Source organism: Loxodonta africana, chromosome 22 (genome assembly GCF_030014295.1).
Source record: "Loxodonta africana isolate mLoxAfr1 chromosome 22, mLoxAfr1.hap2, whole genome shotgun sequence".
NCBI classification, from domain to species: domain Eukaryota; kingdom Metazoa; phylum Chordata; class Mammalia; order Proboscidea; family Elephantidae; genus Loxodonta; species Loxodonta africana.
The window spans coordinates 29,800,167-29,822,596 of NC_087363.1; the positions used below are offsets into that span (position 1 = coordinate 29,800,167).

Sequence of the window (22,430 nt, forward strand, 5' to 3'; positions counted from 1 at the left end):
GAGTTTCCAAGAGCGCCTGGTGGATTCGAACTGCTGACCTTTTGGTTAGCAGCCATAGCACTTAACCACTACGCCACCAGGGTTTCCATATATACATATATAATGAATCATCTGGGGGTCTTGTTAAAATGTGGATTCCGGTTCAGTATTTCTGGGTCTCTAGAAGTCGGAATCCAATGGATGGCAAAGGGTTTGGGTTTTTCGGGGAGGGGGTATGGAAAAGGGAATTCTCAGCATGGGGTCGAACCCAGCGAACTGGTTGGAAGCCCTGCCCTTGTCTTCCTCAGCTTCTTTCTGAATCAAGACAACAGATCTGTGACTCATTCTCCGCCTGATCAGGGTTAGGAGGCAGGAGTCTAAGGCGGCAGCAAGAGGCTGCCGTTCATTCCTTTGGATACCCGGTGAGGCGCAGCTGAGCCAACGAGAAGCGGAACCTGCATAAGTCTTTCCCCACTTTGGAAGTCCTAGCCTGTTCCGGCCCAACCCCTGCCCTGCTGGTTTCCCACCTCCAGGTGGTCCCTCCAGAAACCCTGATGGCGTAGTGGTTAACAGCTATGGTTGCTAACCAAAAAAAGCTGACAGTTGGAATCCACCAGCCGCTCCTTGGAACCTGTATGGGGCAGTTCTACTCTGTCGGAATGACTCCACGGCAATTTTTTGTTTTTTTTTTGGTTGGCGGTCCCTCCTTTCTGGGTCTAGAAGAGGGGAATCAGGAGTCAAGCAGGAGACCTGAATGGAGCTGAAGGTCTGGCCTGGACAGAATGGGCCTCAGAGCAGTGGAGCCTCAGAAACGTTTGCTGGAATAGCTGCAGAACACCCTCAAAAGAAAAAAAAAAATGTTGCCATCTGGTGGATTCTGACTGTTGGCGACTCCATGTGTGTTGGAGCAGGACTGTGTGCTCCATAAGGTTTTCAGTGGCTGATTTTTCATAAGTAGATCGCCAGGCCTTTCTTTCAAGGCACCTCTCGATGAACTTGAACCTCCAAACTGTTAACAGCTGAGCCTTTCACCTGTTTACACCACTCAAGGACTCCAGAAGACCCTCAGGGTGTCAAAAAGGTTGTGCTTTTTCCATCCTGTGCATAGGGAGGGCCACCAGGAATGAGTGAGGCAGGGTTAGGAACAGGACAAAGTGAGCCCAGGCTGGACTAGAGGCCTGCACACCATCCTGCACACCACTCTCAGATGTCCTTTAGGGTTCAACGGACCTCACTTGTCCCACACTGCCAGATGTCCTTATTTGTCTGTCCAACTTCTGCCCAGGCCACGGCGATACCCGCCTTGGGGCTCAAAGATTACAACTTTTTTTCTTTTTTTTTTTACACAACTCTTTTTATCTCACACTCATGCTCAATCATGGTTTCCCACAAAACAACCACTCTGCCGAGAAGGCTGAGTCCAGAGGAGCATGCAGCCCTCAGCCATGGACCACTGAGGTCAACACTTCTCCAAGATCCATGAAGCCCTTATGTGCAACCCAGGTCACCTCTTTTCAAGGTGGCCCGCAAAATCCAGGGCTCTTAGCGGAGCTTCACTGATGACCCCCCAAAAGACCTTTAAATATGGGAGTGCAGGGGCTGGCACCTCACTTCCTGTTCAGAAGAAAGTAGGGAGAAAACTGAGTCATCACAGGTAACTGGTTGGGTAGGTATGCCAAGACAAATCAAAACAACCTTTATCAGAGTGGTTAGTATAATACTCATTTTAGAACAGCAATTTAGTTTCAGCAAAATATTACTGTCCTTAACATTAAATTAATGCAATTTGAATATCATTGATTTTGAAGTTTTGGTTATAAGAGTGTAATACCTATAAACATAAGGATTTTATATCAAGCTTTAAGGGTACACATGTTTAAGCTTTTTATTATTATTATTTTTTTTAAGTTACAAAGGTTGCTCATTGTAACAAATCAAATGATTAAAAAACAGCCTCACAACACAGTAAAGCTTTTAGATACAAGAAACACCACATATACCCCTGAAAATCAGTCACTTATATTCAATATTTCTCATATTACAGAGATATTAAAATATAAAATAAGCCTCCTGCCGCACTTAGAAATGCCTTTATCCACAATACACACACACAATCCAGTAAAACACTCACTTAAACTGGTTTGTTTTTTCACATTAACAAGAAGCTTGGATGTAGGCAGTAGCTGGTGTTGTGTGGGTGGCTTAATGCTTGGGCCAGCGCCTGTGAGACGCTCTTGGCCACTCCCTCATTGTTCCAAGACAACTGGTACAGCTTCAGACAGCACATCTTTACTCCAGACAGGAAGAAAGAGGAATATCTGGCACTATATCCTGCACATTTTACCAGAAAAGTCACGTTTTAGCCATCACTACCCTCGAACAGTTTTCTACTCATATCTCACTTGCCAGAATAGTGTCTATTAATGACTTAAAGAAGAAAGTTATTTACCTTTTGCTTAACAGTATGAAGGCAGGTAGTGTAGGACTGGTAGGGAGCTCTGCTCCATGAAGTCATCCAGGAACATCGGCTCCTTTGGTCCTGTTGCTTCACCATGAAGGTGCTATCTCATCTACCTGGTCCAGGATGACTCACTACCACTTCCTCATTCCAGCTCAAGTGAAAGGAGTTACGGGGAGACAAGTGGAGAGCACCCACAGGTTGTATGAGAATCTGGGGGAAATATTTTTTAGAGGATCCCTGTCTCTATAAACAATTTAATTAAACAACATATTACAAAATTCATGGTCCCATGTAAGGTAGAATGATTTTTCAATGAAGATTTAGAATAATGGTTAAGAAGAGGTACTTAATAGTTATTGTCCAATCAGTGCACATGGAGATTCCTCATAGCATCCAGGTACCACTTGTTCTTGTTCATCCCCAGGAAGTTTCTTTGTGGTCAAAGCTGGCTAATTTCATATATCCCATCACAGGAAAAGGGCAGTAAGCCTGACAGTGCCCTGCAGAACCTGTTTGTATTGAAACCTGTTTGTATAGATCTTTTCGCATCTGCAGGTCCCTAGTCCACCGCCGTCAATTTCCCATAGATTTGCAGTTCCCTAGTACCATTTATTAAATGCTGGTTACATCATTACCTGGGGTATTACCTTATCATGGCTTCCAATGACATTTTCAAAGCTTGTTACTGTGTTTCATTGGTAATTACTATAAATACAAGTCTTACCCAGAATACACAGGAAAATATAAATGGCAATCAGTTTCCTGGTCATATTAACCTTACCGTTTGGAATTTTATAGTGTAATCATGGAACAACACATTTTACAACCATGACATATCTTGAGCTCTTTAGGCTGTAATCACTGTATTCCTAGAATGTCATGTCTTTAAATATTGATCACAACTCTCCCGTTCATACACCCCCACCATAAGCAAGGGGCCCATGGGCAGAGTTAGAAAAGCAGCCCAGTTCACCCAAGAAATGTCCATCCCTCATCCAGCACAGCTTAAGACTGACTCAGGAGAGAGAACATAGTGTCCTGGCATCAATCGTAGGAGAGGACATCTATCAGAAAAGCCTGTTGAAAGGCCTCAGAGGAGACAGTTGTGGCCACCCCCAGGGAACCACCTGACATGTGGTACCAGAGACTGTGTAGGAGGCAGGCTGCCCACCCTAAATGCCAACAACGGGGGCAAAGTGATAAAGGACACCACCACCTCTATGTCCTGAGGTGTGTAGCCCAGAGGCAGTATTGCAGTTGGAACACAGATGGGAAGGAGCTGACACATGGGCCCACACATGCAGCTCATGCCCAAGGGTCAGCAATGCACCCATAGTAGCCCAGATCCCTGAACTCATCCTGTGCCTGACATGAGAGTCACCCAAAACCAGTGTCAATGCCATTCTGTTGGCCCAACCCCATGTGATCCTGTGAGAGAAATACAATGATGGCTGCTCTCCTGGAACCGAGGCCCAGCCACAGGGCCCTGAGCAACTCTACAGGTATGAGTTATGGAGCAACTCAGTGCACCTAGTCGACCCACACACTGGGTGAAGGGTCAGGGAATACCTCTAAGGGGAGAAACATAGGTCCCAGTCTGCCCTTGGAGCACACCACAGGACAACACTGCTGGGCCCAGCCACTCCCAGGCAATAGTGGAGGATTTAAAAAATGTGTGGCACTCCAAATACAGGAACGCCTGAGGCACTTCGCCTGGGGCAAGACCTCGCTTTCCTAGATCTAAGGGTGGAATGCGTTCAAGTGCATGGCCAGAGACTTGCACACACCACTTCATCACAGTGAGTCACACGGTCAAACCTCCTGTCATGGATTGAATTATGTCCCCCCAAAAATGTGTGTACCAATTTGGCTGGGCCATGATTCCCAGTATTGTGTGGTTGTCCTCCATTTTGTGATTGTAACTTTATGTTAAAGAGAATTAGGGTGGGATTGTAACACCCAGCGGGTTCGGTTTTTTTGGTTTGTAACACCCTTACTAAGGTCACATGCCTGACCCAATGTAAACGGAGTTTCCCTGCACCACCTTTTACAAGAGATAAAAGGAAAGGGAATCAAGCAGAGAGTTGGGGACCTCATACCACCAAGAAAGCAGCACCAGGAACAGAGCGCATCCTTTGGACCAGGGGTCCCTGCGCCTGAGAAGCTCCTTGACCAGGGGAAGATTGAGGACAAGGACCTTCCTCCAGAGCCTACAGAGAAAGCCTTCCCCTTAAGTTAAGCCCTGAATTTGCATTTCTAACCTACTTTACTGTGAGGAAATAAATTTCTCTTTGTTAAAGCCATCCATTTGTTACATTTCTGTTACAGCAGCACTAGATAACCAAGACACCTCCCTATGGGGCAACCGAGAAATTTAGCAATTTCTGTGGAAGGAGAATTGAATGCATAGGTAATAAGTAACAATCAGTGACATATCCTAGCTGCAAGTCAGGAAACAAGATGATTCTACATTTGAAAAGTGAAATGAAAATAGCCAAATCACTTTGAAAAAGAACAAAGTTGGAGGATTCAAATATATGATTTATGAATTTACTATAAAGCTACAGTAGTCAGGACAATGTGGTATTGGAGAGAGTATACATATATAGATCAATGTAACAGAATACAGTTCTAAAAACAGACTCACATACACTACCAACTGATTTTTGACAAATTTGCAGAGGAAACTCAATAGAAAAGGCATAATCTTTTCAACAAATGGTGCTTCAACAGCTGAATATCTATTATGCAAAAAAAAAAAAACTTCAAGCCACACCTTGTACCATGGACAAAAATTAACTCTACAGGATCACAGGCTTAATGTAAAACCTAAAACTACGAAACTTAGAAGGAAACAGGAAAATCTGCCTTGAACATTGTGCTCTTTTAAATAATTATCTATATGAGATCAAACAGACAACAGGAGCTCTAAAACACAGATGAGAACTTGAACGGGCAGAGAGTCTAACGGTGGTAAAACAATATGAGTTGAGACAGTGAGAATGGTGACACAATGTGAAGAATATAACCAATGTCATTGAACTGTAGATGTAGAAATTCTCGAATGGGTGTATGTTTTCACAAAAAAAAATTTTTTTAAAGAAAACAGGAGAAAATCTTTGTGACCTTAGGGTAAGCAAAGATTTCTTAGAAACAACACGGAAAGCACAATCCATAAAAGGAAAAAAAAGATTATTTCGGACTTCAACAAAATTAAGAACTTCTGCTTTTCAAAACACTAAGACAGTAAAAAAACAAGACACAGACTAGGAGAAAACATTTGTAAATCATATATCTGATAAACAATTCCTATCCAGAATATATAAAGAACTCTCAAAACTCAATAGTAAGAAAACACAAGCCAACTGTGTAGTAAGGAAATCTGGACTCCAAAGAGAAGTCTGGCCTTTGTCCTGGTTCCAGAGATGTAACCTTGGAATTTCCTGATAGGAGTGTCACTCAGCCCTGTAACACAGTTCAGCAATCTGAGCTGTGACACAGGCCTATACTGTCTGGGTCTCCCAGCCATCTGCCACCGCCTCAGGCAAAAACTGAAGTAAACAGACTGTGTCCAAACATTGGAGAAAGCTGTGCTCTCCAGGTACCTAGCATGGGAGAAAAGGGACAGTGGATTAAAAAGCACACTCTAGTAGCCTGGCAAATAAGCCACTGGAAACATGAAGGAGAATCCCCCAACTCCTGAAATTTCTCTCCAGCTACCTCTTTTGACAAAGCTTATTGTTATTTGTTGTTAGGTGCTGTTGAGTCAGTTCCGATTCATAGCAACCCCAAGTACAACAAACCACTGCCCAGTCCTGCGCCATCCTCACAATCATTGCTGTTTGCGCCCATTGTTGCAGCCACTGAGTCAATCCATCTCGTTAAGAGTCTTCCTCTTTTTCGCTGACCCTCTGCGTTACCAAACATGATGTCCATCTCCAGGGATTGGTCCCTTCTGATACGGCCAAAGCATGTGAGACAAAGTCCTACCATCTTTGATTCTAATGAGCATTCTGACTGTACTTCTTCCAAGACAGATTTGTTCATTCTTCTGACAATCTATGATATATTCAATATTCTTTGCCAACACCATAATTCAAAGGCATCAATCCTTCTTTGGTCTTCCTTATTCATTGTCCAGTTTTCACATGCATATGAGGTGATTGAAAATACCACGGCTTGGGTCAGGTGCACCTCAGTCCTCAAACTGACATCTTTGCTTTTTAACTTTAAAGAGTCTTTTGCAGCAGATTTGCCCAATGTAATACGTTGTTTGATTTCCCGACTGCTGCTTCCATGGGTGTTGACTGTGGATCCAAGTAAAACGAAATCCTTGACAACTTCTTTTCTCCATGTATAGGGTCGCTATGAGTCGGAATCCACTCTACCGCAGTGGGTTTGGTTTTCGGGTTTTTTATCATGATGTTGCTTATTGGTCCAGTTGTGAGGATTTTTATTTTACATTGAGATATACTCATTACCGAAGGCTATAGTCTTTGATCTTCATCAGTTAAGTGCTTCAAGTACTCTTGGCTTTCAGCAAGCAAGGCTGTGTCATCTGCATATCAAAGGTTGTAAATGTTTATAGTGGTGGTAGACAATAGTGGCTACATGCCAGGGACTTAATATAGATGACTTAGCAAACTGTAGTGAACTAGCAGACTGCATGAGGGCACTCACGTTCAGCTTCACAAAGCCTGTTTCCCCTTTAATACTGATTACAAGAAGCTCTCACCTTTTCTCCAAAATGAGAAGCAGTTTCAATAGTCATTGTATTCTTTTCTGACTATACTAGTTACTCCTCAGTTTGAGTCACGGCCCCACTGAATACTGCATATAAAATGAAATGAGAAGAAAATGGTTAGTGTACACAAGCAATCACAGGTATGTAACAAGCAAAGAGAAAATATGCAGTTACCCAGTCTTCATTTCTGTAGTGGGTTATGAAATCACAGTATGCATTTATAGCTTCCTTCTTAACTACCATTAGCCAAAAGCTCTGGATACTTTACCTGGTGAAATAACCCAAGTCTTCATTCCCAAAGGGTCTGAGTCCTCAATCATCCTGCAGTTTGTTTTTTGGTTCCTATAGTTTTCCATTAGCTTTTAGTATTGGCCATGGAAGTACTAGGAGCCCTGGTGGTGCAGTGGTTAAGAGCTTGGCTGCTAACGAAAATGTCAGCAGTTTAAATCCACCAGCTGCTCCCTGGAGACCCTAAGAGGCAGTTCTACGCTGTCTATAGGGTCACCATGAGTCAGAATTGACTCAACGGCAACAGCTTTGGTTTGGTATTTTTATGGAAGTACTAAGAGGCACCCCAGAGAATTCCTGGACTCCAGACATAGTCCTCTTTGTTTTCACTGTGTCACAGCAACTCAATTTACCCTTGGTAATCAGGATTAATCACTCCAGCCAGTAGATTAAGCCCCCTTTTATTTTCTTGTTGGTTCAGTTGCAAAATGGCCAGGTAGTACTCATCTTTCAAATCAATGGAATGTGTCCCCTAGCAGAAGCATCATTCTTCATTTGGGACTAAAATCTCTAAACCAGCAGAGTTCAAAGCTGCTGTGAGTGGAAACAAAAATTTTGTGAGTGTGTTATTAGGTGTAATAGTGAGTGGGAGGAACATCTTCCACTTCCTTCCCTTGATTCCTGGACCCATGTGTTGTGGCTAGTTATCCATGGCTATGTAACAAATGACCACAAATTTAGTTGTTTAAAACGATATACATTTATTACCTCACAGTCTCTGTGCGTCAGGAGTCCAAGCATGGACTGGGTCTTCACTTCAGAGTCTCTCACTGGGCTATAATAAAGGTGTTGGCCATGCACAGAATGAGGTATTGCTGTGACCAAGAGCCAGCAACAAAATAAAAATAAAATGAAAAGAAAAAATGGCAGAAAAACAGGGAGTCAACAAAGATAGAGTTCTTGTGTGACTTGGGATTTTCTTCAGGAGCCAAGAAAAGACACGCCCGGGTTTAAATAGTATATGAGGGAGGAACAGCGACAGTTTGTCTCTGGCAGGTGAGCCTACGTGGCCATCTCAGTGCAGCCACATCCAAAATTGTCAAGGTGTAATTTTCAAAAACTTAAAAATATGACCCTTTTTTGTATTTAAATACAAACAGAATGATACATGTCAAAATTTCACTTAACTCCTTAATGAGGAAAGAGCAACATGGTAAATAAAGCTGGTTCAAGGAACATTTAAGGAACAGGCAGGTCAGGAAAGAATACCGAAATAAGTTATCCCTTTGTTGTTTTAAGTTAGAAAAAAAAAACTAGTTAATTTCTTCCAGGTCAATAAAACCATAATCTTTGTGGCTACCTTTACTACCCGTTCAGGAATCATTTGCATCTTTAAAGGAGAAAAATCGCAAAGTTAAGATGTAACTTAACAGAGTTATACCGATAACCTGTTGTCATCGAGTTGATCCCAACTCACAGTGACCCTAGACGACAGAGCAGAACTGACCCACAGGGTTTCCAACATTATCTTTAAGGGAGGGGACTGCCACATCGTTCTCCTGGGAAGTATCTGGTGGGTCCAAGTGGCTGACCTTTCAGTGAGCAGCTAAGTGCTTCACCCCTGCACCACCAGAGCTCCTTGTTACACCAACAGTAGACAGCAAATCAAACAAAGCAGGCTCCTAATCAATAGTAAATAACAGTTACGTCAATAGAAGTTGAGAGAACACGCAACCGTTTTTTTCCTTATTTCTATCCATTGGGGATACTCCACCCTCCCGACCTATCCTGCTCTGGAGAAGCTTGCAAATGCAGAGTTAGAAATGACTTTGGGTCAAGTAGAGAGAAAAAAATATATATATAAAAAAAATCCAGGATTTAAATGAGTTGTAAATAGAATAACGCTGCCTTTAAGAAAATATTCAGGGATGAAGGAAGCATAATGAGAAAGGTACCATCATGGAGGCAAGCTTCGAAAGGCTTTAAGGCAAGACAGGATCAGAGGAAGGGGGAGAGAAGAGGAGAGGGCATCTGGGGGAGCAGAAAAAGCAAAGGTTCAGAGGTAGGAAGTGAACTAGCCTGTGGTGTAGACAGTGAGCAAAGAGGACCAGCAGGAGCAAAGTGAGCACTCTGGGGAGGGGCAGGAGGTACAGCTGTATTGGGAGAATCAGGCCAAGGAGGGATGGGCCTGCTAACTTGCACCTGGGGGACACACAGACGAACAATTACATTTGAACGTTTCTCTCCGGGATCAGTTCTCTGATGGCGAATAAAATTTGAGCTCTGAACGAAGATTTTCCTACAATCTTTTTCTCTAGCATGGAGCCTCTGGTGCCGCTTCAGTCCTGAAATCTTGTTAAAGACCTTCCCGCAGTCTTTACATTCACGGGCTTTCCAACAAGGGTGGACCCGTTGATGTTGATTCAACCTGGCTTTCTGCTTGAAGGCCTTCCCACACTCCTTACATTGATAGGCTTTCTCTCCAGAGTGAATTTTCTGGTGCCGGAGGAGCTGTGAGTGCCAAGTGAAACCCTTCCCACACTCCTTACATTGGTAGGGACTTTCCCCAGTATGTAGCATCTGGTGGTAAGTGAGCTGCGAGTTCAGCTTGAAAGCTTCACCACATTCCTTACACGCGTAGGGTTTCTCTCCAGTGTGTGTCCTCTGATGCCGAATGACGGTAATTTTCTGACTAAAAGCCTTGCTGCAGTCCTTGCATTTGAAAGGTTTCTCTCCAGTGTGGACTCGGCGGTGTGCAGTGAGGTAGGAGCTGCAGCTAAAGGCCTTGCCACATTCTTTGCACATGTAGGGTCGCTCTCCCGTATGGATCCTTTGGTGCTGAACAAAAGTGGAGTTCAAGGTAAAGGCTTTGCCACAATCCTTACACTCATAGCGCTTTTCTCCAGTGTGGATTCTGCGGTGTCGAGAAAAGTCTGAATTGCTACTGAAATGTTTGCCATGCATATCACAATTGTTGGCAATCTCTTCACCTGGAAATTGCACATGTGTTACATGATAAGAACTGACATCAATATTTTTCTCTGATTTCTTGTGTGGACGACATCTATTTTCTTTATGAATTTTCTCATCATTTACTCTCTCCTTCACTGAATCTGTCTTATTTTTCGTCAGTGTAGCTCCCACAGGATTTCCTGAATTCCTTTCTATTTTGCTCTCTGATTCAGAAGTGCCTTGAAAATTGTGTCTCTGGGAAAGGTCTCTTAGATATTCCTCTGAAGCCAAGCCAAGGGATTTGCTATTCTCAGAAATGTCTTGATTGGAAGCTGAAAGCTCATTTCCAGCCCTGACTTTATAACCTGAGGAGAAATAACAAATGCAAATATCATCTCTTAGCAATGCCAGAGAGGGAACTGGACCATCAAGGATACAACTGTGTCCTGTGAGTACACAGCTTTTATATGTTTACAAATTGGTTTCACAGCATATACGGAACGAAGAAAGATAGGAAAAGTCCTGGGACTCAAAAGGGAAAAGGGCTACATCTAGTCTTGTGACTAAAGATGCAAATTATGGCTGATTAGAAAGGATAACACTGTGGATGATGAGCTATTTGGTATTGGGAATGGTCTGAAAAAAGAACAGTAAAGTGAACAGGCTAATCCCTTAGTAAGGAGACTGACAATTAAGAAGAAACAAAATGAGTGAGGATAAAATTAAGTGAGACTCTCATTAATTAATCAACTATCAAACAAAAAATAAAATTAAGTAATTTAGATATTCCATATCAGCGGTATATGACAAATGTGCAAGCTCATAAATGCCATCGAGAAGCTTTTAAATTATTTATAAACTTAAGTAACACACAAAATTAGAGAAAACAACATTGGGACAAGGGCACACAGATCAAACCTGCCACCCACAGTGACTAACTAATGGTAAACTGTAAGGTAACTGCAGTTTTGCCATTTTGCCATTACAGTTGGCTCCAGGCTGTATTTCTCAAAGTGTTGCCCTTGTACTATCCATTAGAATCACCTCTGATATGCTGCTAAAAATATAAATTACCTGGCCTTACCTGAGGCCTCTTGAATCTGAAATTCTGGAAGAGCCCCAAGTTTGCATTTGAAAAGTATTCAAGGTGAGTCTTATTATGCACACTGAAACTTAAGAGGTGTTACTCTAAGAGAATGGGCCCAGATTGACTCTGCCAAGAACAACAATACCCTCCAAGAAAGGGTAATGAGCCAAAATCCTATGGACAAAATTAATCTGCATTTCTGGAGAGTCTTTACTCCTGTAGAGAACAGCTAAGTAGGAAAAGTCTGAGAAATGCAATAAAAGCCCATTCTCTGACAACAAAACAGAATGTCATGGAGAGAGGCAAGTAACCAGTTTCCCGGCACTCACCATCACGGATGCCCCCACAGCCTCTCTGGAGAAACTACCCTGAAGATCCAGACTGAAGGTTCTTCCCCCTTGCTCTGAGAACCATCGGCAGAAAATGCAAACCCCATAGTGGCTGAGGACAAACCAATAGGACAGGATAAAGAGCAGTGGAGCTCATTAGCAGACCCACATGGGCTGGAAATGTAAACCAATAGCTAGTAATTACTAGCACGTACTACGTGCCAAGTATATGGGTTATCTTATCTAGTTTTAATAACCTAATTAGGTAGGCATTATTCAATCTATAAAAAACCATTAATCCAAAATGATACTTAAAAAAGATAAAGGCAAAAAAAAAAAAAAAATATTTATTACCATTTGAGGCTGCCATTAAATCACCTCCTTACCCAACATTATTAATTGAAGAGGAAGAATTAATCATTCATCCTGCCTTTTTAGAAGTAGCTGCTGACAAAATGGTCTGGTTTACAGACTAATATCTGCTAATAAATTTAGAAGGAAGGATAAAACTAGAAAATCATCACTGTGCAACCCCTACTGAAATTAGTGTATTCAGGAAAGACTTAGGAGTTGGTGTTCAAATCATTAAGTGAACGACTGGCCAGGAACTTGACAATCTCATAATGCCACAGGATCTCTCTGGTCTCCCAAGGACAAACCTAAATGGACAACGAGGGATTAGGCTGTCACCTCCTTATTCCAGTTATCAATCCTGGCATCACAAATGGGCATCAGCAATACACGATATCACATATGACACCATGTGGTCAAAAATTTTTACTTTAAATTTTATTAGGAATTATGTAACTAACTTTCAGTTTAAGAAAGTATGGAAGGAACCAAGCTAAATGAAACTACACAGAAATGATCAAAAAAAACCAAAACAGAAAGTAGAACAAATAACTTTGTCTCTTCACCAAGTCAGTGTCTTGAAAAAGAGACTGAGTTTAAAAATAAATAAATAAAGACTTAAGGAACCAGTTGTAATATGTGATCCTAAAGTGAACAAACCAAGTAAAAAGCTATTTTGGGAACAAATATGGGTATCTGAGTATAGACCCAGTACCAGATAGTATTAAGAAATTACTGTTAATTTTACCATATACAATAGTATTATTTTAGGTATGTAAGAAAATATTCCTATGTTTTAGGTGTGTGTCCTGAAGTTTTTAGGAGTAAAATGTCATTATGTCTACCCAAGATCAGAATGAGAAATAAAGAAAAAAATTAACTTCTCTCTTTCCTATTTACAGTACTTTTTTTTTTACTGAATTTACCTATTTTGGAAAATGAGTTAAATTGAAGAAGGTGGAAACAAATACCAAGCCAGCAAATAGAACATTTTCCTTCAAATACCTTCGTGGATAAAAAACCATCTCAGCATGGGAAATGAGAAAGCTAGGGTGTTATGTACAACAGCTTAAAGGGATGGGAAGCAATGAGTAACAGACCAGGGAAAAAGGGTGCAATTAAGTATCCCAGTGAATCCCGTGAGGCTAGGAAGAGAGAGCACATGTCTGTCATACTGATGAAGCGGCCAAGCTGGAAAGGAGAGAGTACCCCTTGTTTCACTCACCTGTGAGGCCTGCTCTCCTGCCCCTCCTGCTTAGGGCTCCCTGTGCCTGACTGAACCACGGCTCTTTCCCTTCCTCCAGCTGAGAGATCAGAGCTGGTTTGGAAGCCGGTGACACTGCTTGAAGGGAAGAAAAGAAAACACAATGATGAGCAGCGTCACAGATGCCGGTTTCAGTCTATGGGAGCAAGCACAGCAGAGGAGGTGAGGGGAGTAATTCCTGGATGGGCTGCGCAGTGGGTGCCCAGGAAGGTGCAGGGAACCCAGGGAGTAGCCTCAGCACAGTGGTCCCAGGAAGCCTGAGGCACACTGGGAGGCAGATCTGTATTTAAGGAGAAACAAGATTTCTTACCTTCTTTGTTAGAGGATGGGAAATTCCCATGAGGAAACAGACACATGACTCCTAAAAAAAGCTACCAGTGGGAGACAAGGAGGCTGAGGTTCCCCCACATAATTTAACAGATGAGATAGCTAGGGGTACCAAGAAGCTCCTCAACTCCTTCTGTGCCTACAGGACCATCTCTAAGGCAAGTGGGAAAGGAAGGATATTTCTCCACCACTTGAAAATTCCAAGGTTGAGCTACTTAAGGTCCAAACCCCAGAAGCCACTACTCAGTTAATAATTATAAGAGACCCCTACAGCCTGTAAAGACCCAGGCAGAGACCAGTGGCACAGAGGTCTTACCTAGGAAGGCCACAGCCTCATAGTTCTCCAGCATCACATCTCTGTACAAGGCCTTCTGAGCAGGTACCAGGCTGGCCCATTCCTTCTGGGTAAAGTACACAGCCACATCTTTGAAGGTCACTGATTCCTGAAATGACAAGGTCCTGCTGTCTCAGAACCACCCATTCTCAGGCCTTTGGTGATCTACATGTATTTGGTCCTGAGTTTCTGGTGTGGTAGACAGGTTTGTGTGTGAAATTGAGAAGGTGTGGAAGAAGAGGACACAGGAGTTAAGGCAGCCAGCTACAGGGCAACATGGTTTCTCAGTTGGTAGATCCAATATGAGCTACCATGCAGCTGGACTTCCTGTGGACGTTTCACCTACAGGATCACTGCTGGGCTTGGGTCTGAGCATGAGTACCTTCATGGAAGGAGAACTTAGCCCTGGTCAGGACCATCAATGCATACTGATGCATATATCTGGGTGACTATGTGGGCTGCTCACCTGATGCCACGTAACCATGTCATCAACTTTCACCTTAATTCTTCCTTCACCTTACTCTCCACACCCTGTTTGTGGTTCTCCACCCACTCACTGCATTTACTAAATGGTTTATTAGCGACCTGGAATTAACTGTTTCCTGCAGTGGTATGTGTGTGCAGTGGTAAGGGGACAAGAAAGCAGAGCCAGAGGACAACTCTTCCTCGCTGCCTGAGGTGGGGAGGCAAGTGCCACTTACACTTAGAGCTGTATTCTCCACACAGCAGCCAAGGGAACACTTTGAAAGAGGAGTGACGTGATCTGTCTTAGGTGTCAAAAGGGCCACCCCATAACTCTGGCCTCACCTACTACAATTCTCCTCACTCTGCTTCAGCCACACATGCTCTTTCTTTGTACCTGCTGTTCCCTCTAGTCAAAACACTTCCTCGGACATCACCACGCAATGTTCTCTCAAATCCCTCAGTCTTTGCGCAATTAACACCTTCTCAGTAAGGCCTTACCCTTACAAACCTTTACAAATAGCAAACCCCCATCCCCAGTACTTCCCAACCCCCTTTCCTTCAAGCATATCATGCAATTTACTCCTTTTGCTTATTGTCTTTCTCCCTGACTAGAATATAATCTCCATCACAGCCAATTCACTGCACTCTCTCTAGCATCTGGCCCTTAGTAGGCACTTGTGTGGTATCTAGGGAATGAATGAAAAAATGAATGAATGTCTTGCACACAAAGAAGCATTCCTGTGTCAGGCTTTGCCCACACCAATATCTTGATTCAATAACAATTTTCTGTAGACTATGGGTTGTGGTCACCCCACAGAAACAGAGAAGATCCCACACACACATCCCCAAAATTTGGTTCAGATGTTGCAACTGGAGGTACCACACTCGCACCCAGAGGGGATGAAAAGGTTTATTACTCACATAATGAGGCTTTCTGGGAGAGCAGGGCAGGCTCCCAAGCTAGTCCAAATGGCTTGAGAGGGCAGGGAGAGGGGACTGGCCTGGGATTTTACAGCGGGCAGTGGGTGGAGCTGAAATGAGGGTTTCTGTGCTTGGGTCAAGGCTTGTGTGGTTTGAACTTCCCACTGGCACCAAGGAAGGGAGCATCTAAGTTTTCTTACTGTCTTGCCCAGATGTGGGGTAGATGGGGAAAAAGCGAGGGGGCTAGAAAAGCTGTCAGCAGTCAAGCATCAAAACTGGAGTCAGGCTCTTTATTACACCATGCAATGCATGGTATGGTCAGTATTGCCTGGTTATGCAGCTGCTCGACACAGAGCAGTAAGTATCCAGGAACTCACACCCACCCACCAACCTCACGTTCTCCACTCAACCCAATGGCAAATTTGAAGGCTACGGCAAAATCAGAGGCTAGAACATTTGAAGACTCTAATTAAACAGTTTCAAAAATCAATGGGATCACTTTTCTCCATACTCCTTTTGATCTATATATATATCGACAAAGTGAAAACCCAAGCTTATCACTTCCCTGTTCAAATACGCTTGCTGTCTAACTCAGTTTCTACAATTCCTCACCCAGGGATTCAGGGCCACATCACGACCAGAATTCACTCTCCAACCCTGCCTCACCCTCCTTCCCTGCATGCACAGTACACTGCAGCCACACCCGGGTGTTGTCTGTTCCGTAAATATGCCCCTGCTCATGCCTGCTCTCTCTGCCTATAATGCCTGCCTGCCCTTCCTCCCTTTCTGCCCATCTCCCTGCTGTCTAAACAGAACCCATTCTTTGGAATCCCAGTTCAAATGCTAACCTCCTCCATGAAACTTTACCAAGGTCTACAACACCCTTCCCCTAAATAAATACTTTGCAAACTCTACCCCACCCATCCCACTTATAGCAACCCTTCTTAGAACTCCATGTATGCCAGATATTTGGTGTCTTTCTGACTCTAAAACAGACTCTTAGGTATCTCTCAATACTATTTTTTCCCCTTGTTTATAGAGATAAACAAAATAAAACAAACAAAAATCCTTGAAGTTTAATTGAACATGTGAACGTCCAAAAATAAAGGTACTTCCCAGATGCCCTTGCAGCTAGGTATGACTGCAGAATGTAATAAGAAATGAACTCATGACTAAATCCTGGTGGTAAGCATGACTGCACAGTGGTGAGCCATCTTAGACCGTGCACCCCTGTTCAAAACCTTCCAGTGGCTACCCAGCTATCCAAATCCAAAGTCACTGCCCCTGGACACCCTTTTAGCTCAGTAATGAAGTCACTCCTGGGGTTTACCCTTCAGCCAAAGATTAGACAGGCCCAAAAAACAAAACAAGACTAAAGGGGCACACCAGCCCAGGGAAAAGGACTAGAAGGCAGGGGGGGACAGGAAAGTTGATAATAGGGAACCCAAAGCGGAGAAGGGGAGAGTACTGACATGTTGTAAAGGTTGGTAACCAATGTCCCAAAACAACGTGTACTCATTGTTTAATGAGAAGCTAGTTTGTTCTGTAAACCCTCATCCAAAGTACAATTAAAAAAAAATTCCAAAGTCATTACCATGGCCTACTAGGACCTGTAAGACCTGATCCCTGGCTCTCTCTTTGATGTCATTTCCTCTCACACTCTGAACTCACCCCCTAATCATTGCTGCCTCCCTGGCTCCCTCTCTATTAATACATGTTTCTTCCTAACTTGGGGCCTTACTATTACTATTTGCCAGGAATGCTATGCTCCTAAATATCAGCACATCTTGCTCTCTGTTTTACTCTGGTCTCTGTTAAATGTTCCCTCATCAGAGACTGTTCCTTACCACCCTATCTTTCCCTCTCTATCCTTCTGTGTTTTATTTTCCGATATAGAATATATCGTTTTTGTGTGCCATCAAGTCAATTCCAACTCACAGAGACCCTATAGGACAGAGCAGAACTGCTCCATAGGGTTTCCAAGGCTATAATCTTTATAGGAGCAGACCTTGCTTCTTTATCATTACTTGACATATTTATACACTGTGGGGTTCTCCCACATTTTGGTGTTATGCCAATATATTCGAATATTGGTTTAACTAGAGAATAAAGGAATGGGTTTCTGTATGATCAGTCCATGCCTGTCCTTCATTTACTACCACGTCCTGAGGGTATTTCTTGCTGCTGCCAACTAACTCCCATTCTTCAGCCTATCCTCTGCGGCAGGTGCACCTCTTCTCGGCATCCACCTCATTTTACCTGGAACCTTTCAGAGCTCATCCTGCTAGTGAATACAGACAGGCATATCTTCACCTTCAGACACAGGTTCAATGAAATGCCTGCACTGGTTTATCATAAAACTTAAGTGGCTGGACTGTAAGACATTAAATGATACTTGTGAAGAGTCTGGTTCTTAACTGAAGTAAATACATGAGACTAAACAGGCAGCTCCTGTCTGGAGGCAAAACGAGAAGGCAGAAAGGGCCAGGAGCTGGTTGAATGGGCATGGGAAATACAGCGTGGAAAAGAGGAGTGTGCTGTCACATTATATAGAGAGCAACTAGGGTCACATAACAACGTGTGTATAAATTTTTGTATGAGAAACTAACTTGAACTGTAAACCTTCACTTAAAGCACAATAAAATGAATAAATAAAATGTCCCTCTTCATCTCCAGAAAAAAAACCTTAAGTGGACAGAAGATTAAAAGAACCAACACTTACCCGAGGCCTGGCTATAAAAGACATAGCTGTCAACATCTGGTATTTTTAATTTCTCTCATGGGGAAAGGCACAATTCTCAGGAGCTGAAGGCAGAGAAAGATGTATCAGCAAGACTGAACTGACCATAACTTCCTCATAGACCCTCTGCCCCAGGTTCTATTTTAACATTTAACACGGTTTATACTGGCAGCATGATATTTGCTCACAGACAGAGATAACATACATAGAAGAATAGAGATGAAGCAGAGATCATTCCAGAAAGTGGATTCTTAGGCAAGAAAACTGTAAGTTCTGTGGATGCAAAGGTGACATCACAGGAAAGCACACAGACGGGAGACTGAGGGAGTTGATGGGTAGAGAACTTATAAGTCAAGAAGAAAAATAGAGACCCAAGCTATGGATAGAGTTCCCTAGAATCTACACACCAGAGATAGGAGAGAGGAGCTTATTAGATATGCGCGCAAACACTAGAAGACCTTGGGCGAAGTCCTTAACTCTCAGTCTGCTTTTTTTTCTGTATAGAAAAGAGCATTGGACTAGACAACTTCAGAAGTCCCTTTCAGCAACAAAAGTCTATGATTTGAAGGAACTAAACCAAAAGAGGATTTGGAAACTGTCTGCCAACAAGATTTTAATAACTTTCAAATATTGCTTTTCCCGAAGACATGCAGATTAATTTTAAAATGCTTCATTGATTTTATAGCTCTGGCAGGAGGAAGATGGGCATAAAAAGAGAGAACAGTAGTCACCTTAAAGTTACATATCAAATTATAAGGCATATCGGAAATATTACAGTATTGTAATAGCAAACTATTTCCAATCCCATTCTGTGCTACTTAGTTCATTACTGGGAAATAGGGATTCTATCTTTCGGTGAATTGATTCTGCAAGATATACTCATTAAAGGCAATGCCTGCAATATAACAGCTACCACTGGTTAGACCAGAAATCCCCAATCAGCATGAATCTGTAAGTCCTAATAGCTCTTTAAGCCTCAACTGCCTCGTCTGAGGCCAAATAGATGCAATCACCACACTCAGCTTCCCCCCTCTGCTCATACATCAAGCTTTGACAGACAGACAAGACAAAAATCCACAAGCCAGTATCAGTTCTGCAGCTTTACCAAGTCCATGGCATTCTGACTCTACAGGTATTTCAGGAAGGTAGGAAAGCTGAGCCATGTGGGTCACGGGAAAAGTTGTCAGACGATGCTAGAAACCACACCTTTGCACGTAGAAACAACCTAATGAGAACAAGTAGTTAAAAGCATGAATTCAAGAACATAAAAGAAAACGTGAAAATCTTCATAGGTAACGCTGCTAATTTCATGAAAGGTTTCCATTCAATATTAACCCAAGCAGTAATTCCTTGTAAACAGAGTAAATAGGTACTCCTTGAAAGTGGTGTTTTATTTCTCTTAAATTGAGAACCTGTTGAACCTCTGTGCCTATTTGTCCTATCCAGTGCATATTTCATAGATTAGAAAACTCAAACAAGAGGACTTCGGAAAGAAGGTCTGATCAAGAGAACGAGCTGTTGAAAAGCATATACTCAGAAAATACTAAAGCCCAATGTGGGTTACCTGGAATATGCTAGTAACAGAGGTTCCCCTAAATGCTCCTTAGGACCTGATGCTAGACATAAAAACCATAACCACTGAGCTGAGGTCCGAATACCAAGTCTGCTGTACATGTGTTACTTCACTAACAGACTGTGAAACCCAGTCAAGTCTGAATCCTCAGAATTTTAATGTTATGACACAAAGTAAGAGAAAGAGGATGCAATGAAAAGAGTAAACAGACAGATGTGAAAAGTAAGATTTCTCTGCTATCTCTCAGATTTGGAAAGGATATGTATTTCAACTGTGCACAAAGGAAGATTTTAGGTTGAAGAAATTTCATTATGCCAGTTCAAATCCTGGGGCTCCAAATCTTTAATGTGGACTAAACAAGTTCCATCTTGGCATAAAAGTCCAATATTCCAACGTCCTAGACACTCTGATTGCTCCATAGACAACTAAAAGCATCTAGTCCGGGCTAAAAGCCATGCCTGGTGAATTAAGTGTTTATAAACTACAGGCAGTCCCTAACTGTGTCTTTAAGTTAAATTTGTAGGTAAGTCAGAACAGGTGCAGACGGTGTCTTCCTTTAGTACCTTACTTCAAGCTGGAACCGGTTTGAACCTCTGCTGAGATTTTTCATTTCCACTCCAGATATGCTGAATCAGAATCTACATTTTAACACCTGGGAATCTTGTTAAAATGTAGATTCTTTTTTTCCAAACTTCAGTGGCCCATAAACAGAGCAAGCAGGATTTTTCAAGAGGCTTTCAAGCATCTACTTGAGGCAGAAGATACATGTGCTCCCCCTCAGAGCAAGTTCATAGACCCCCTTTCAGAAGACACACAGGTCTTGTGGGCCTCACTTAAGAGCAAAGCACAGTCCACTGTCTATCTACTCCCAGGAGAAGAATGGTTTCCTGGCTGTGCTAGGCATCACCGCCTCACTCACGGGTTTTCCTGGAGTCCCCCAGTGCAAAAAGCAGTATTATTATTTTATTAATGCTTGAGGAAGTGCGACCTGACACTGAACATCAAATTATTTAGAAACTTGACTTTGGTTCGTTGAACTTCTAATTTCCCAATTTCTGGCAGTCAATGCGTCATTTTCTTTCTTTTTTTTAAAATTGTGCGTTAGGTGAAAGTTCACAGCTCCAGTTAATTTCTCATTCAAAAATTTATATGCATATACAGCACGCCTCCCCCTTCCAACCTGTCCCGTGTCCATTTGACCAGTTCCTGTCCCTTCCTGCCCTCTCTTCCTGCCTTCAGACAGGAGCTACTCAGAAGCACGTGCCTCACGTGTATCATTCCTCCTCTTACAGTCCTGTCTTTGTCCAAAGAGTGGCCTTCAGGAATGGTTTCAGTTCTGGGTTAATAGGGTGTCCCGGGGCCAGAGTTTCGGGGGTTCCTCCAGTCTGTCAGACCATTAAGTCTTTTTACATGAAAAAAAAAAAGGTAGATTCTGATTCAGTATATCTAGGGTGGAAAAGCCAATTCTCAGCAGGGGTTCTAACCGGTTCCGGTTCAATGCCCTGCTTTAGTGCAAGAAAAGGCTCAAGGCCGTTTCAATGACTAAAAGCTGCACGTGCAGCAAGCGAAGGTGATTACGATGGAGAATGTGCTGTGAGTAGTGGGTTGGTTCAATCCGGTCAAAGTGAGGGCAAATTTACTTAGCATTAAAGGGCAAGTACAAGGTGTCCGGAAACCCTGGCGGCATAGGGGTTAAGTGCCACGGCTGCTAACCACAAAGGTCGGCAGTTCAAATCCGCCAGGCGCTCCTTGGAAACTCTATGGGGCAGTTCCACCCTGTTCTACAGGGTCGCTATGAGTTGGAATCCACTCGATGGCACTGGGTTTGGGTTTTTTTTTTTTGAACAAGGTGTCCACAAGTCTGACGTTCCTAACGCAGAGACTTACTGTATTTCCTGTGGCCACATAAAAAAAAAGGGGGGGGGGCCGCCGGCGCTGGACACCTTAGGAGGAAAGTCCACGAGCAAGGGAAGGTGGTGGGATCACCAACGATCGTGTTCGCCGCCGCCACACCGACCCAGAAAGGCGGACGGTGACAATCTTGTGGGGCGCATGCTGTCAGTCTCCATCAGGCTGCCTCACGCGAAAAGTAATGGGGTGGGAGGGCGGCCGGTTCCCCAGGCCAGCACACGCCCCCTTTTCATCGCTCCCACAGCTACCACCAGCGTCGGGCCGAGGGTCCAGGTGACAGCGGCAGCTGCGCCCGCCTCCCCCGGGGTCCTCCCCGTCCTTCCCGGGCCAAGCCAGACCCGCTCACCGTGGGCGCAGTGAGAGCCCCGCAGCCCTTCAGCGAAGAGCAAGCTCTGCTACTCAAAAGCTCGTCCTGAGGAAACGCGTCATCGCAGGGACCTTCCGGCACAGAACCTTCCTCTGGTTTCTCTAGGAATCCGGGAGGATCCCACACCTCACTGGTTCCTCCTCGTTGAAACGAGACCAACCTGAGGAAGAGGGCGGACAAGCGGGCCCTGCGCGCTTCTTTCTTTCTTCCTTACAGCCTCCTGTGCTGAGTCGGGACACCTGGACTGGGTTCTTTCTCCAACTGATCTCCTTGGAAAAGAGCTGGGAATCTAAGGAGGGAGAAAGAGAGGGGCCATTTCTTCCACTAGATACTGGCCCTACCCAACCAGGTAACAGCAGAGCCTGCAGAGACCTCTTCTTGGAGACTGGAGCCTGTT

The 22,430-nt window shown here is 43.5% G+C and overlaps 1 protein-coding gene across 3 annotated transcripts; it reads right to left on the minus strand.

Annotated features, from left to right (window-relative positions):
* Positions 1-1,717: 1,717 nt before the first annotated feature.
* Positions 1,718-21,668, minus strand: LOC104845895 (zinc finger protein 383-like). 3 transcript variants are annotated; one of them, XR_010319025.1, is made up of 6 exons: positions 19,288-21,668; positions 18,165-18,247; positions 14,039-14,165; positions 13,357-13,473; positions 8,181-10,729; positions 1,718-7,270 (listed from the first exon to the last, which is right to left on the minus strand). XR_010319025.1 is itself a non-coding variant. In XM_010589900.3 (5 exons), the coding sequence occupies exons 2-5, from the start codon at positions 18,198-18,200 to the stop codon at positions 9,411-9,413; spliced, it is 1,599 nt and encodes a 532-aa protein (XP_010588202.1). In that variant the 5' UTR covers positions 18,201-18,247; positions 19,288-21,668; the 3' UTR covers positions 8,149-9,410. The 3 variants fall into 3 exon arrangements, 2 of the variants coding, with proteins under 2 accessions (XP_010588202.1, XP_064130791.1); XM_010589900.3 differs by lacking the exon at positions 1,718-7,270 and having other exon boundaries at positions 8,149-10,729; XM_064274721.1 differs by lacking the exons at positions 1,718-7,270; positions 19,288-21,668 and having other exon boundaries at positions 8,149-10,729; positions 18,165-18,817.
* Positions 21,669-22,430: the final 762 nt, after the last annotated feature.

Coding starts and splice junctions, on each gene's coding strand:
- LOC104845895 (XM_010589900.3), bottom strand. CDS start 18,200: ATGTTGACAGCTATGTCTTTTATAGCCAGGCCTCGG. Junction 13,474..14,038: donor TGAGGCTGTGGCCTTCCTAG/GTAAGACCTCTG, acceptor CTTCCCTTCAAG/CAGTGTCACCGGCTTCCAAA. Junction 10,730..13,356: donor CAGGAGAGCAGGCCTCACAG/GTGAGTGAAACA, acceptor ATTTCTCCTCAG/GTTATAAAGTCAGGGCTGGA.